This window comes from Procambarus clarkii, chromosome 10, assembly GCF_040958095.1.
Source record: "Procambarus clarkii isolate CNS0578487 chromosome 10, FALCON_Pclarkii_2.0, whole genome shotgun sequence".
NCBI classification, from domain to species: domain Eukaryota; kingdom Metazoa; phylum Arthropoda; class Malacostraca; order Decapoda; family Cambaridae; genus Procambarus; species Procambarus clarkii.
The window spans coordinates 16,955,702-16,972,425 of NC_091159.1; the positions used below are offsets into that span (position 1 = coordinate 16,955,702).

At 44.8% G+C, this 16,724-nt stretch overlaps 1 protein-coding gene across 3 annotated transcripts in view; it reads left to right on the forward strand.

The window, feature by feature from the left end:
- The first annotated feature begins 666 nt into the window (after positions 1–666).
- LOC123746864 (peroxisomal acyl-coenzyme A oxidase 1-like) overlaps positions 667–16,724 on the forward strand; it is an 85,104-nt gene continuing 69,046 nt past the window's right edge. Inside the window, exons 1-5 of one of the 3 annotated variants that reach the window (XM_069321664.1) lie at positions 667–769; positions 5,653–5,811; positions 9,469–9,607; positions 9,874–10,039; positions 12,067–12,190. In XM_069321664.1, the coding sequence (XP_069177765.1) occupies positions 5,676–5,811; positions 9,469–9,607; positions 9,874–10,039; positions 12,067–12,190 (565 nt within the window). In that variant the 5' untranslated portion in view covers positions 667–769; positions 5,653–5,675. Of the gene's footprint in view, positions 770–3,389; positions 3,477–5,652; positions 5,812–9,468; positions 9,608–9,870; positions 10,040–12,066; positions 12,191–16,724 lie in introns of those variants that run through there. The other 2 variants (XM_069321662.1, XM_069321663.1) reach the window with 2 other exon arrangements.

Here is a 16,724-nt window from a genome sequence, read left to right on the forward strand (position 1 = left end):
ATGCAATCAAAATAACAATCATGATAACAGATGATATCTAAGATTACAATGGTAAAGTAATATGGCTTAGGTACAAATATTGAGGGATTGGATAGCACTAGATGCAGTGCGAGTTAAAGCACAAGGTAGGAAACTGTGAAGATGAAATTAGGTACTTTTTGGTTTTATTTTTGAATAAGGCAAAAGTTGGACAGCTTTTCAATTCATTAGGGAGTGAGTTCCATAGACTAGGTCCCTTTATTTCCATAGTCTTTAAACAGATTAAGTTTGACTCTTGGGATATCAAAGAGATATTTATGTCTGGTGTGGTGAATTATTACATCTGTCCAGGAAGAGTTTCAGAACAGGGTTTGCACTTAAAAAAGGGGTTTTATAAATGTAATTGACACAAGAGAATGTATGGAGTGAATTTATGTTTAGCATGTTTAGGGATTTGCAAGAAGTTAAAGAGGCACTTGCCTAAATATGTGAGAGTTTGGCATAGGAATAGGGTTTATGAGTTACTTTTGTCAAGATCTCTTCCACAATAATACAAAACACTGAATAAACCAAATATCAAACTGTTGTCTTAAACCCTTTCAAGGTTATATAACGAAGATAAGAATGCAGTCAGGAGATAAATGCACGTGCTGTATCTTGGGTCGAGAGGAAGGTTATCTCGGCTGAATCACCGTGACACAAGAGCTCATGGGTCCTCGCATACATTCTTTCGCACCAGGACAGTTGCGGCAGGAGAACCACTGCCAGAAGACCGTGTCAGAAAACCATTGTAAGAAACTGTTTGTCAGTGATATTATGAGGTGGGGTATTGGGTGCCACTGATATATGGTATTGAGTGCCATTATGAGATGATGAGGCATTGAGTGCCACTGTGATATATGATAGTGCCACTATTATATGGGGTATTGAGTGCCATTGAGATGGGGTATTGAAAGTCACTGTGATATATGGTGTTGAGTAACACTGAGACGGGGTGTTGAGAACGATTGTGAAATGCGATATTGACTGCCATTGCGAGTTGTGTTGCGTGCCATTATGAGTGTTACGTCAGTGTTCACACTAGAAAGATTAGACGACATCCCAATACCCACACAAATGTTTGTAGGAGGTGAAGATAACAAATTAAGAAATATATACCCATAACGTGGGACGTAGTCAGGAAGAGCATTGACAAACTAAAATACTTATAAGCCCCAGGTGTGGATGGAACTCAATCCAAAGTCTTAACTTTGGACCTGGTAGACTAACTATGCCTACCACTGAAACTCTTTTAAAAAAATTCTGGACCAAGGGATTGATCCCTGGATTGGAAATATGAAAATGTCACTCCTATTTTCAAAAAAGGTAGAAAGATCTCAGCAGAAAACTACCTTCCGATCAGCTTTACATAACACATCTGTAAGCTCACGGAGAGAATCTCAAGGGATGGAATCGATGGTCAACCCGTCCTCTTAAAAATAACGTCACTTATCGCTCGTATGCGCGCTATAGCCATAAGTGGACGTAATTTGAAATGAAATAGACTCACAAAAGTGACGTACTGTCTCGTTTTCTGTTTGAGTCGTCCGGCTTACTCGGTAAGGTTAGGAGAGGAAACTTTCAATTAACGTTTTTCATAACTTTTGAAACTTTATAAGAATTTCCTGCCCACCTAACCTACCAGAGGACCTTAACTTACTGTTGTTGAAAAAAAAACAAAATTTATTTTCATTTTTTTTCATTTTCAAATTTCGTCCACTTTCGGCCATACTGGCAAACGGCCAAAAGCGATGTTATTTTTAAGACTGGTTTTTGAACAATCTTGTAAAATTGACGCAACATGGGTTTGTTAAAAATAGATCCTGCCTTACAAACCTGCTCATATTTACTCTGACAAAGGACTTCCGGTAGATGTACAATACAAGGATTTTGCTAAAGCCTTTGATAAAGTACCACATGAAAGACTAACAAGGAGCATATCCACAAGGGTCATATCCACGACATGGTCCATGTCGTGGCACAGTTGACTGAGGTGCATCTGGGAACATCCCGTGAGTAGGTTCGAACCCTCATCACGGCCCTTGTGGATTTGTTCATTTGATATATCACGCTATTGTGATTTCTGTGTGTACTAACAAGGAGCTTACAGACACAAGGAATAAACTGTAGAATACTAGAATGGATAAACAATGGTAAGAACAAGGGAAACAGAGGGTCGTGCTAAATGGGAATGAATATGACTAGAGAAATGTGGTCAGTGGGGTACCACAAGGGTCTATTTTGGGACCAACCCTTTTTGTCATATACGTCAATGAGACATAGATGAGAATATTACAAACCACATCATCATATTTGCTGATGACATAAAGATTTATGATAAATTGGGAAATTAAAATTATATTGAAACCTTACATAAATATCTACATAAACTCCACAAGTGGTCAGAAGACTGGCAAATGCTATTTAATATCGACAAAACCTTGCATGTGGGGCTTAACAACCCACGTCACAACTACCCAATTGATAACATTACCTTGCAACAGATTGATGAAGAAAAAGGACCTTCATAAGTCAAAATCCACCACTCACTGAACGTTGCCCAACAGGTAGGGGCAGCAGTAAACAAAGCTGAATTTACCTGATGGCCTCTAGTGGCCTCGACGAGGAGAGGAAGTCGGCGGCTTGTCAAAGGGCTTCTCATTTTCCCTGATGATTTTTTTCCAGATGGATTTTAAAATTTAACAGAATTGGTATTTACGGCTAAGGCTGGTAGGCGATTCAATGGTTTTATTAACATGTAGGCGAAGAAAAACATCCCCCGTTTTCAGACTTGCATTGTGGCTTGTTGACCTTGAAATTACCGTCGTTTCATGTTTGTGTTATATAGTGTCCCGATAATACAGTCGGGTTTGTCCTCGACGCACAATCGAGAATTCCGTGTTCTAATCCCGGGCGGAACATAAATGGTTGGGCACATTTCCATTCACTTAGCAATAAGTAGGTACTCGGAAGCTAGTCAATTCGTCGCATCCTGGGCGGGGGTCAGTCATTCGACCTTGGTGGGGGGGGGGGGGGGGGAGGGGACACCTCGATAAAAGCCTAGCGTGTGTGAATACTCTAGCTTTCTGTCCCCCGACACAATGAATTATTTTTTTTAATTAACCGTTTGAAGAAATTGTCCGGATGAACATCCTCCAAATTGTTTCATTTGGATCACTTGTTCTCCAAATTATCCCTGAGGTCCTCAACGCTTCCTGGTATGGTGACTCTCAGAAAGATTCAGGTAAAATCAAGTTCTAATTTTCTCTTTGTCGCTTATTCGTGGTTAGTTGAGTTCCCTCAAGATTGGATGGTAGTTCCTTTCTCCGTTTTCTTTCTCCAGTCAAGTGTTTCTTGATGTAACTGATCAGTAAGATTTGTTTTGATTATTGTAGTTTATTGTGCACCCCATACTCACCCTATGGGTGGTAGTTTATTGTGCACCCCATACTCATCCTGTGGGTGGTAGTTTATTGTGCACCTCATACTCACCTTATGGGTGGTAGTTTATTGTGCACCCCATACTCACCCCATGGGTGGTAGCTTATTGTGCACCCCATACTCACCCTGTTGGTGGTAGTTTATTGTGCACCCCATACTAACCCTGTGGGTGGTAGCTTATTGTGCACCCCATACTCACCCCATGGGTGGTAGTTTATTGTGCACCCCATACTCACCCCATGGGTGGTAGTTTATTGTACACCCCATACTCACCCCATGGGTGGTAGTTTATTGTGCACCCCATACTCATCCTGTGGGTGGTAGTTTATTGTGCACCCCATGGGTGGTAGCTTATTGTGCACTCCATACTCACCCCATGGGTGGTAGTTTATTGTACACCCCATACTCACCCCATGGGTGGTAGCTTATTGTGCACCCCATACTCACCCCATGGGTGGTAGTTTATTGTGCACCCCATACTCACCCTGTGGGTGGTAGTTTATTGTGCACCCCTTACTCACCCTGTTGGTGGTAGTTTATTGTGCACCCCATACTCACCCTGTGGGTGGTAGTTTATTGTGCACCCCATACTCACCCTGTGGGTGGCAGTTTATTGTGCACCCCATACTAACCCTGTGGGTGGTAGCTTATTGTGCACCCCATACTAACCATGTGGGTGGTAGCTATTGTGCACCCCATACTCACCCTGTGGGTGGTAGTTTATTGTGCACCCCATACTCACCCTGTGGGTGGCAGTTTATTGTGCACCCCATACTAACCCTGTGGGTGGTAGCTTATTGTGCACCCCATACTAACCATGTGGGTGGTAGCTATTGTGCACCCCATACTAACCCTGTGGGTGGTAGCTTATTGTGCACCCCATACTAACCCTGTGGGTGGTAGCTTATTGTGCACCCCATACTAACCATGTGGGTGGTAGCTATTGTGCACCCCATACTAACCCTGTGGGTGGTAGCTTATTGTGCACCCCATACTAACCCTGTGGGTGGTAGTTTATTGTGCACCCCATACTAACCCTGTGGGTGGTAGTTTATTGTGCACCCCATACTAACCCTGTGGGTGGTAGTTTATTGTGCACCCCATACTAACCCTGTGGGTGGTAGTTTATTGTGCACCCCATACTAACCCTGTGGGTGGTAGCTTATTGTGCACCCCATACTCACCCTGTGGGTGGTAGTTTATTGTGCACCCCATACTTACCCTGTGGGTGGTAGTTTATTGTGCACCCCATACTCACCCTGTGGGTGGTAGTTTATTGTGCACCCCATACTCACCCTGTGGGTGGTAGTTTATTGTGCACCCCATACTAACCCCGTGGGTGGTAGTTTATTGTGCACCCCATACTCACCCTGTGGGTGGCAGTTTATTGTGCACCCCATACTAACCCTGTGGGTGGTAGCTTATTGTGCACCCCATACTCACCCTGTGGGTGGTAGTTTATTGTGCACCCCATACTTACCCTGTGGGTGGTAGTTTATTGTGCACCCCATACTCACCCTGTGGGTGGTAGTTTATTGTGCACCCCATACTAACCCTGTGGGTGGTAGTTTATTGTTCACCCCATACTCACCCTGTGGGTGGTAGTTTATTGTTCACCCCATACTCACCCTGTGGGTGGTAGTTTATTGTGCACCCCATACTCACCCTGTGGGTGAGTATGAGGTGCACAATTGTATGAGTACATAATTGTACACCCATACTCATCCTGTGGAATACCAACAGAAACCCAACTTTGAATGTAATGAAACTACATTTTCTGGGTGAGCTCTGGAGGCATCCTTTCACTCTTCTTCTCTCTGGTCAGCAGTTTTTCATCGTTCAAGAACTGCTGTGGTGGGCTGCTTCCTCCGGTGAGCCGGCTCCCCTGCTAATGCTAACAAAAGTTCTTGTTGTGTTCAGTACTTGAGCTATCACTTCAACTTCTTAATCAGAACTAACTGTAAACTGCTTGTGAACCCAACAGTGCTTGACCACTTGAAGTGCTGACATACACCAATGACTGTGTGATGTCACATGCAAGGGATCCACACCGGCCGTTAGTGAGCTGCATATGATAGAAATATTGTACAATTTATCATTTCTTTATTAAAGAGCCAGTTTATATTGGACTATTTATCAGCAAATATAACTTCTTGAAGATATTGTATGTTTACATAATTATTTATCTTTCAGGATTGTAAGAAAACATAAAAAGCATGATGAAGCCATCAAGAGAGCTGGAATGTGTTGCAGAACTTAGAAAAGAGCGAGCCAACTGCAACTTTAACATAGAAGAGCTTACTAACATTATTGATGGAGGGGTGGAGAAAACTGCCAGTCGACGATCATTTGGTACAATTCATAATTTTATTTATCTCTACTGGAACTTGGTTTCTGACATAGTGGTGGGAGCCATTTGCCATTCTAGCAAATAAATGAATTCTTTATGATAGCACTAAGAAAACCCAGCCAATTTATACTTGTATTATTTATGTACATCATTTATTCATTTGCAAGAAAGTACAATATATTTTGGTGCATAAGCATTCATTGTATTCATTCATATTAGTACAGTGAGCAGCTATAAATTAATTAGGTTGAATGAAATATTAAAGCTGGCATAATGATTGAGATAAATAATGGTAATTTGCAGTGATTTATAAATTAACAGATGTACAGTCAATCAAAGTTCTTCAAACTAAGAGGTATATTCTAGTTTTACAAGCAGACAGGTACAGCAGACCCTTATATAACACATCTTACTGAAATTACTCTTTATAATGGGTCACATCAGTCACAGCAGTTCTATTTGGACTACTGGGGATCAGAGACAGAGGTGCAAGAAGCAAATGAATGCCCACCACCCTACTGAGAAAACATCCAGAAAGTAAGCAAATGCTTTACAAACAACTGCAAGGTTCATCAGTGTTGAATGTAATGAAATGCCATTTTGTGGGTGAGTCCCGGAGGCTCTATAGAGTATATATATATATACTCCTGGAGTATATATATATATATACTGTATATATACAGTATGCGAACAAGCCTGAATGGTCCCCAGGACTATATGCGACTGAAAACTCACACCCCAGAAGTGACTCGAACCCATACTTCCAGGAGCAACGCAACTGGTAACTACACGGCGCCTTAATCCGCTTGACCATCACGGCCGGACAGAAGGACGTGATAGCCGAAGCTATTTGAACCACTTCCCCGCCGGCAACTCGGATGGTAATCTTGGGCATAGCATTTTACCAAATCACCTCATTCTTTGGGGCACACGTGAGGAACACAAATGCGAACAAGCCTGAATGGTCCCCAGGACTATATGCGACTGAAAAGTATATATATCCTTTTATACAGTATATATATACATTTTCTTTCGGACAGGGATCCGACTCCTTCGCTGTTGACGGGGCGCTGGGGGGGGGGGGAGACTTGCTCTGTTGGTTCACGCTTGGTCCCGCAGTTCGTGGGCATTTTTTGGTTGCCTTCCAGCCACTGGTGGTGTCGGGCGGCTCCTTCCCCCTTTTGGGGGTTCAGGGCTGGCAGGGTGGAATTCTTCCCCTGCGCTTCGTCATGACATCATGATGTGGGTGCGTTTGGACGTTGTCGATCCACCTCATCCTTCCGGGGTTGCCGACATGGGACTTTGCAAATCTGAGGTTCTTCTGGACTTGTTCAGTCTGCACCCTGGATTCTTTGCCTCTTCGGCTGACTGTTGTCTCCAGTTCGGCTTCTGTTGGGGCCGGGTGCCTGTATGGTGTCCCTGGACCTCCGGGTCACTTCTTGGCATATTCCTCTCCAGGGTTCCTGGACTGGCACAGTTAGTGGTGAGGCTTCAGGCTTGCCGCTTTCGTTGCTTTCCATAGTTTGTATTGGCACCTCACGTATTTACTCATCTTTACCGGATTTTGGTGACCTGTCTGGGTCTGTTCGGGATTCGGTTTTCTGGCCTACCTCGACGACTGGCTGGTGTGGGCTCCCAGTCGGTCTGCTTGTCTGCTCACCAGGGGTGTGGTTCTTTCCAAGGGTTTCTGGTGAATTGGAGGACATTCCATCTGGTTCTGTCCCGGGTTCGAACCTGGCTGGGTCTTGTTTGGGACTCTCGGGCCATTTCTTTGTCTCTCCCTCCAGAAAAACGGCTTTGGCTATTTCTGAGAGAGTCCCGGATCACTCGGTGGTTGCTTGAGCAGTTATGAGGGAGTTTGAACTTCGCCGTGCTGGTCTACCCGCTGGGTCGGGTTTGGCCTCGGCATCTGTTTTGGTTTCTTCAGGGATGCCCCCTTCTGCCTCTCTCACGATTTTTGGGTTTTGTACTCCGGGGGCCTTGTGTTAGTTGCTGCATTGCCAGCTTCCTCTTTGGGGCTTCTGGGGGTTCTGTGCCTCGCTCGATGTTTTCACGGATGGGTCGCCTCTCGGCTGGGGCTTTGTGGCCAGTGCTCACCAGGCCGGCCAGGGATGGTGGGGTCCCTGCTTCCGTTGTGCTCACAGCATGGATCGGGAGTTCACAGCAGTCTGGTTTGCGCTTCAGAGGGTTCAGGTCACTCGGGGCTCTACCATCCGGCTCCATTCGGACTGTTCTCCAGTGGTTCATTGCCGGAACCACGGGGGTTCTCTTTGGTTCTTGTCTCTTTGGGGTTGGTCCCTTCGAGTAGCTCATCTGTTGGATTCTCGTGGTTTGGCTCTCCATGCGGTTCATGTCCGGCGAGTGTCCAAGGTCCTAATGGATGGCCTGTCTCGGTTCGTTCCCCTGTTCACGGAATAGACGGTCGACGCTGTCTCGTTTCGTTGGCCCTGCCAGATGTACGGACTCCCAGACATGGACATCTTCACGTCGGCGTTGTCTCGGCATCTCTCATTTTATGTGGGGCGCCCTTCCCCGTCTGCGAGGCATTCGCAGTGGATGCCTTTCGGCAGGACTGGTCGAGGTGGAGGTACCTGTACCTCTTACCCCCCCCCCCCCCCAGTCCAGCTGTTGCTTCGGGTTCTGGCTCGGTTGGAGTCCTTCCCAGGGAGAGTAGTCCTCGTGGCCCTTTGGTGGCCGGCCCAGCCTTGTTTTCAGGCACTGCTTGTTTAGTGTTCGAGCCCTGGACGTTTCCAGCAGGTCCGCCTCTTTCGGCAGGTCGGACCAGTCCAGTATGTGGCTGGTTTGGCCTTCTCCTCTGCTCTTTGTGTCTGGTCTTCTTGACGCAGGTGTATCACCATTTCTATGGTATTCAGATGGTTTCGTTGATGGTGTTCCACCTGTGGGCTTTGTCTCGGCAACTGTATGATGTTCCTGGCACTTTTTTCGCCATTTTCTTGCTCTTCGTAGGTTGTCTTCAATTTTGGATCGGGTTGTCTTGTCCTTTCTTGGCTTTTTCAGGACCATCATTTGATGCTTCTTACTGTCGCCTTGTATCGTGCGGCACTGGCGGAGCCGCTCCAGCTTGTGTTCGGGGTGGACGTCACATTCGCCCCATTCTGTACGCTGTTTCGTGCTTTGTTTTACCTCCGGCCTGCTCAGGCTGTGCCTGAGCCGTCCTGGTCCTTGGACAAGGTGCTCTCTTATCTTTCCTCTCCTCGGTTTGTGGTGGCCCTTTAAATTCAAAACTGTTTTTCCAAGATTTTTTGTTGGCATTGTCCTCTGGGGGTCGGGTCGGGCGAGGGGAGGGCTGCGCAGATGAGCGTCGCAGCAGTAGTGTGTTACGTTTGCTTGTTTCCTAGGGATTGAAGGGAGTTCTACCGCTCTGTTCTGTTTTTGTTGTTAGTTTTTACCATATGGGGTTTGTTTTGTTATGCCTACCTTTCTGTGTGCCTAACCCCGGTCAATGGCAGATAAGGAAAAACCCCAACCACAGATGGGTTTTCCAGGGCCCAGGTTCTGGCTCATGGTCCTTGGTAGGTCTGAACTCCATAGCTAATTTTCTGGTCTAATATAACGTACATTAGCATGATAAGCTCCAGAAAGCCTCCAGGGCTCGCTCAGAAGATTGTGTTTCATTACATCCAACTTTTTTTTTCTAGAGAAGCAGTTCCTTGAAGATCCTGAGTATGTAGATAAAATTCCTCCAGAATATTTGAGTCATGAAGAGCGTGTCAGTAATGAATTACGGAAATCATGCTACACCATCATGAAAGCTTCAAAAGAAGGAAAAAATGCAAGGTAAAACAAAATGTTTCGTGTATACTAATGGTAGTCAGTTCTACCATTGGTGTGTCAGTATTTTCAAATTGATTATTTATTTCTAGTGCATCAGCTTCATTGTCTAAAAGCAACTTAGATAATTCTTAAACCAAATTATTAAATGTGTAACACTTGGGAGTATGTTATTAAAGTACTAAAAGTTTCTGTGAAAAATTGCACATTGAGGTGCACTTGCTAACTAAATATATAAACAGAATCTTATTTAGACACTTTCTTAACAGCAGCATCATGGACAATTATGTCATTAGGAGAATACTGAAGGATGGTAACCCTCTGATGCTTCACTGGGGTATGTTTATCCCAGGCATCAAGGGACAAGGAACACCTGAGCAGAAGAAGAAGTGGGTACCTCTTGCCACAAGTGGGAGAATTATCGGCACATATGCTCAGGTGAGATTAGCTTGATTTTGATAAATTATTTGTACAAAAACAGAAGCACTACATCACTTTTAATTGTTTAACCCTTGGACAGCTGCTATGGAGAAATGGTAATACCTGCTTATGTGAAAACAAATATAAAAATTCCCCAAAATAATTGTTCATTATAGTATTATCGATTTGTATGTCAAATGTAAGAAAGCCAAAAATAAGTGAATATTTAAAATTTCTCTGGGTGAAATAATAAATACTTTTGAAGGGTGTGTTGTGGCCTTCGATAAATCTCAAGAGGTGCATGGCGCTGTGTCTGGCGCCTGTCAACACCTGGTGCCCAACACTGCTGATCCTTCCTCTGTTATCCTAGGATGTTTTATTGATTGTTTATCACTTGGTTCTCTTTATTTACAAAAGTATGTGTTGAATAACTTGATAAATCACACAATTAACATAACACATGATAATGTTTCAATTGATGATTAGTTTACCTGGTACTCCATTACAACCAGTAATGCATTCATCAAGTTATGTAACCATGAAATGATAGCAGGATTTTTTCAAAGGGTTCAGGAAAACTTCCTTACATCTACATAGACCTATTACAAACCTTATTTGCATCATATATGTAAAACCCAGACCATAATTGTTTAAATTGTCATATGATGATAACCACTGACTGACTTCACAAATCAATGTATGACGATAACCTCTGCCTAAGGGTTAAAGAACTGAGGATTTTTTAACTAATCAGAGTACATATTTAGTTTGCATTAGATGATAATCTACTAGATTAAATATCCTTAAACACATACACAATCTACAAACTGAAATTAAGACAAAAAAACACAAACAATATACACACTGATGGTTCTATCCATTCATCTACCTGTACTGTGATTAGTTTCTTGGCAGAATATGTTGGTATCGTGATGTTGGAAGATGTTATCTGCCTGAGGAGTGGAAAGTGCTGCAGTTATTATTACTCTGTACAATTGGTACAGCCCAAACATTTAATACGAAAAGCCATCCAGAATTTCAGTTGCATTTGTGTTTAAATAATTGTATTACACATTGTTATTTTCATTGCCATACCCGAATTTACCTGAGAGCCACTAACACTAGTGACCTCGAATGAGGACAGGAAGCCGGAGGCTTGTCGAAGCTCCCTCCATTTGCCTAGATGATCTTTTCCAAATGTACTTTAAAAGTTAACAGAGTTTTGGCATTTACGGCTTTGGCAGGTAGGCAGTTCTGTGGGTCTATAACCCTGTGGGTGAAAAAGCATCTCCTGTTCTCAGTCCTACAATGTGGTTTGTTGAGGTTGAAACCATTGCCCCTTGTTTGTGTTACATCTGACCTTCTGAAGAAATTTTCTGGATCAACATCTTCAAACTGTTCAGTATTTTAAAAGTTTCAATGAGATCTGCCCTGTTATACCTGGATTGCAGGGTTGTTAGCCCTGTGGCCCTCAACTTTTCCTGATATGTGAGATGATTTACTGAGTTGAGCTTTAGTCTTATTATTAGACTGATTTAAAATATTCACTCCTGAATGTTTGAATGTATAGTTTTTCTTACACATTAAGAATTTTGGCAGTAATTGAGTAATTGTCAAATATAATTCTGAGCTTCATTTTGCCTTTTCTGGGGGAGCCTCCTTGTGCTCTGTGAAGCTATTTCACTGAGATGGCTTCCATCTACTAGGTCATATCAACAGTAAAGCTCTATCCTACCAGGGATCATGAGCCAGAATTTGACTTTCCTAATAAAGGTGCAAAGAGTGGGTGACATGCCGCATAGTTAATTGTAATGCTGTAGGAATTTGATGGGATTGATTTTATTGGGGCATTTATTACTACTTTGAAGAAGGCGGGACTTAAAACTACTTTGTGGAGTATCTAGTTGCATTACTCTAATTTAATGTATGTAACCTTGAAAACATGTAGGGAACTTTGTGTTGATAAGGTAACTATGTACCTGCTGTGGCAGTTGACCAGTCTCACTAGAATATATTTTATCTGGTCACACAATGTAATTTTCCAGACTGAGATGGGCCATGGAACCTTCCTGAGAGGGTTAGAGACAACAGCCACCTACAGTCCCGATACTCAGGAGTTTATCCTTCATACACCTTGCATCTCGGCTACTAAATGGTGGCCAGGAGGCAGTAAGTATAAAGCACTTGCCACTTTATAGTGTAAGACCTGAATATTTGAACACTGGTATGCAACACACCATACAGTACTTCTTGGTGATGGTTCATACTGATTCCTAATGCATAATGAGATATCAAATTGGAAAAATCAGGTAAACAGAGTGTACAATATACTATTCTTGTATATATTGTATCTATAATGCAAAAGGAAAATCCACAAAGCTAACATGTTTAATGGTCTAATAAAGCATGTACTGTTGTTATAGGAAATAGTTTCAAAGGAATTTACATTTTGTCAGCTTGTTTATATCTATTATGTGATATGGTACAGTACTGTTGTATTAGCATTACATGTCAATATATATAACCAGGAAAATACATATGTTTATTGTTTGATTTTTTAGAATTTTCATACATTTCATGAAATTATAGTAACTATCATCATTATTGCTTTACCACTAACTTTCATCAGATGGGAATACATCAGCCAGTAGAAAATAGAACAAGTTGGCCAAAGGTATTGAAAACTGACACCTGTTTATTCACCGCACCCTACACACACAATATCGAGCACCACCAGAGAGAACCAACATCCCTACACTCCAGTTAATCATCCATTACATCACTCCACCAAACTTTGCAGGTGCTTGTGGTTCTTCACTCTTCTGGGTGGGAGGATCCTTTCCTTCTTCCCTGCCATGAAAATAGTGTACCTTTGGGGTCTGATCCTTTCCTTCGCACAGACCTGTGATTTGTTGGGTTTTCCCTACAAGGTGATGCAGAGAGTTCATCCTCTTCCCCAGTCTAGGAAGATATTCTGCCTAAGATGATTGGAATGTGATCAGGACCTGTTCACCTTTATTCCTTCTTTGACTCTGGTCTCCAGATTGGGGGAAGTGTTTTACAATGCGATAGGACTGCTGTATTCTTCACAAGTTTAAGATTGATTGTCGACTTGAGAATGGTACAGGACGGACCGAAACGTCGTCGTCCCTTCACTTTCTAGTGTGTGGTTTGGTCAACATTTCAGCCACGTTATTGTGACTCCTTGTCTGCTTAAGATTGACTACTCCTTTCTGCCGAGAGTTTCGATCATCATTCTCTCTGTGGACGTTGATGAATCTTCTTTTCGAAACTTGCTATCCACTTGTTTTCCTGCATTTTCTTACGGAATTAGGGCTATGCTTCTCAACTTGATCTGACACTCTTGGAGTTCAGATTTTCGTCTGTTTCGTAGTTACAGCAAAGATCCTGATGCCTTCTAGCTAATTGACAATTTCATATTCTCACTAGGAAGAGGATATCTGTTTTGTCACTCACAGGTGCTCAGTTGGAAGGAAACTTTGTGCACCTTTATTACTGTTCTTTCAGGAAATCAGTTGAATTTCCAGAGGTCTCGCTGTGCTCCTGTTCTCGATGGAGAGGTAGTGGACTAACAGTTGTATAGAAAACAACTGAAAACTAGAAAAACAATAGCATGGAGACGACAAGTCACAATAACATGGCTCAAGATAAGATGTCCAAACCACACATCAGAAAATGAATAAACAACAATGTTTCGATCCGTCTCAATTATTATCAAACTTTGTTCCAGAATGAACCAAAAAGTCATTGTTTCTTCATTTTCTGATGTGTTGTTTGGACATCATGATAGGATGAATTATGAGACCCTTCAACTCCAGGGATCCAATCACAATGGTCATACTATTCAAATCACTTGTACTGTCCTGTCTGGAGTGCTGCTTGATACTCACTTCAGAGCAGGAATGATTGCTGAAATAGAGGGAATTCAGAGAACATATACAGGAAGCATAGACATGACAAAGCACTTAAACTATTGGGATTCTCTCACTGCTCTCAAAATGTACTCTGTAGAAAGGAGTTGAGAGAGGTATCAAATAATATATATTGTACATGGAAAATACTGGAGGGCAACCGGACTTCCTTTGTGTAGGGTTGCGGCCCTTCGCCGTTATTTGCGCACAACGGCTTCTGTTTCCGGGGACGCGCTTTAGGTCGATCCGGTTTCCCTCCTTCCCTGTTCGCGAGTGCAGGTCTCTCAGGTCGTCTGCAGGGTTATTAAAGCCAGACTGCCTGCGGTCTATCCCTGTGCCCATGATGTTCGTAAGTTCGCTGCCCTTGCTGCCATTTTTGGCAACATGTCTTAGACTGGTATTCGGGTGCGGGGTTTTTGGAGGTCGAACAGGGTCTTGGCTACATGCTACCTCGTGAACATTCCTGGGCCTAGTCGGACCTGTGTCGCTTTGGGTTGGCGGTTGCAGCCAGTTGTCTCAACTTCGCGTTGAGGAGTGAGCAGCGACCGCCTCCCGGGTAAGTCCCTCTACTTTTCCTCTGTGGGTAGTTAGCTCCAGAGAGCTGACGGGGATCCCCCCCTCAAAAAAAAACCAGCGTTGAATGTAATGAAACGCCATTTTCTGGGTGAGACCCGGAGGCTCCTCGGCATCCCTCCCTTCCCCTGGTCAGTGGTTTTTTGCGTGTTTTGATGTCTAGTCTCAGAGCTAAAGGGTGGATGGCCGGCACTTGGGTTTGGGGCTCCCCCTTCCCCTCCTGTGGAGGGGAAAGGTGCGCAGATAGCAGCGCGGCGATGTGTGACGTCATGCTTGCTTGCTCGTTTCTTTTTGGGAAGTTCTATCCACTTGTTCGGCTTTTTGTAGCAATTTTCACCAGAATAGGGGTTTGTTTTGGGATGCTTACCTTCCTGGGTGCTTGACTCGGTCGATGGCAGACATAGAATGCTTCCAACCACACAGGGGTTTCTGTAGGCAATTGCTCCCCCATGCCTCTCTGAGGGGGGGGCCACGTTCTTGTTCGTGGTCCCCGGTAGGTCCACAGAACTCCATACACCTGATTGAAGCCAAGGTCTGACATATATCCTGATATGCTATCCTGGCATATCAGCCAGGATAGTTCTGGGGAGTCTCCGGGTCTCACCCAGAAAATGGCGTCTCATTACATTCAACACTGGGTTTTCTGGGGGGAGCCCTGTCGGCTCCCCGGAGCTTTACCAGGCTGATATGATAATGTCAGACTTTGGCATCAGTCATGTGTATGGAGTTCTAGGGCCTACCGGGGACCACGGCCGGAACCTGGCCCCCCCTCAGAGAGGCAAGGGGAGCAATGGCCTATAGAAACCCCTGTGTGGTTGGAAGCATTCTATGCCTGCCATCAACCGGGTCAAGCATCCAGAAAGGTAAGCATTCCAAAACAAATCCCTATTCTGGTTAAAATTGCTACCTAAAGCCGAACTAGTGGATAGAACTCCCCAACAGAAAACAAGCAAACTAGTATGAAGTCACACGTCACTGCGCCGCTGTCTGCGCAGCTCCCCCTTCCCTGGGAGGGGAGCCCCAGACCTCCCACGCCAGCTATCCACCCATCAGTTCTTCGGCTGATGCTATAGGCACTGGTTATGTGTTCCGGCTCCACTAGTTGTTTCAGCACTGTACCTAGAGTGTGGTGTCTGTCTTCTTGGTGGTTCGTGAGCCAGGAGTGTGTCTTCAGTACTCGGGCTGCATGCGCCTAGGGTTCCATTCCCTAGGTGCCCTGTAAGTACTGCCCTTGGGGCTTGGGGCCACCTTCCACAAGTTCCTTGGGTCCTGCTCCTGCTAGGCCGTTTACTGCTTGGTTTTCGGCCGCTCTTTGTGTGCTCGGGTGTTCTGTCTCCCTTGTTCGCCTTAGGGTAAGGGGCAGTTTTGCACTGGTGGGGCGCAGAGTACTGTGCAGCTTGTCTTTACCAATCATGGCGGCCGGCTCTGTTCCGCTTGGGTACGCTGTCCTCTTGTGGGGTTTTCTTTTTATTTTTGTTATCTACCAGGTGGGGGGGTCTGCCTTCATTCTTGCCCCTTGTCCCTTGTGTTCTGAGTATTTTCTGGTGGTACCTCCTGCTAGGTCCCCGTGAGTGTACACGTCCTGGGGGTTCAGCTCTTAGAAAGTTGTTTGGTAGCTTTGGGCACCGGTTAGCAGTACCCTGCCGGGGATTACCTGAGTGCGAGTCCTCTTATAGTAAATGCTCGGGACCCTGGGAAACCCCTGGGAAACCCCTGGGGGCGCGTGGGTCCGATGGATGTGACCCCAGAGTCCCCCCTCGCTTCCAGTGAGTTTGAGGGTTGCTCTCACCCTTTGTCTCTGGGTGACTCTGTTTTGCCTCCGTCTGCTGCCTGTGGGGTCGGTGACACCTTCGACCCGGAGTCCTGCGAGTTTTGTTGCTCGTTGTGGCTCGGTTACCCAGTTGTGCTGACTAAGCAGGTGCGGGCAGCAGGGGCATTGCACTTTGAGCCTTGGTGGTGGCAATGCTCTCGTGGTTTACTCCCCGGGAGCCCCGGGGCTGCCCCGTTTTGGTTCGTGTTGGGACTTGGGGTGTTGGTTACTTCGGTTCCTTCCACGCCCCCTTGTCTTTCCCCTGGATCCCCCTTCCTGCCTGCATCCGGTGGTTCCTTGCTGTCTGTAGGATCGGGGCGGGGTTTGTTGGTGTTGAGATTCGGGCAGTCTCGGGGTATTCCCCTTCCGGGGTAGTGACGGGGGCATT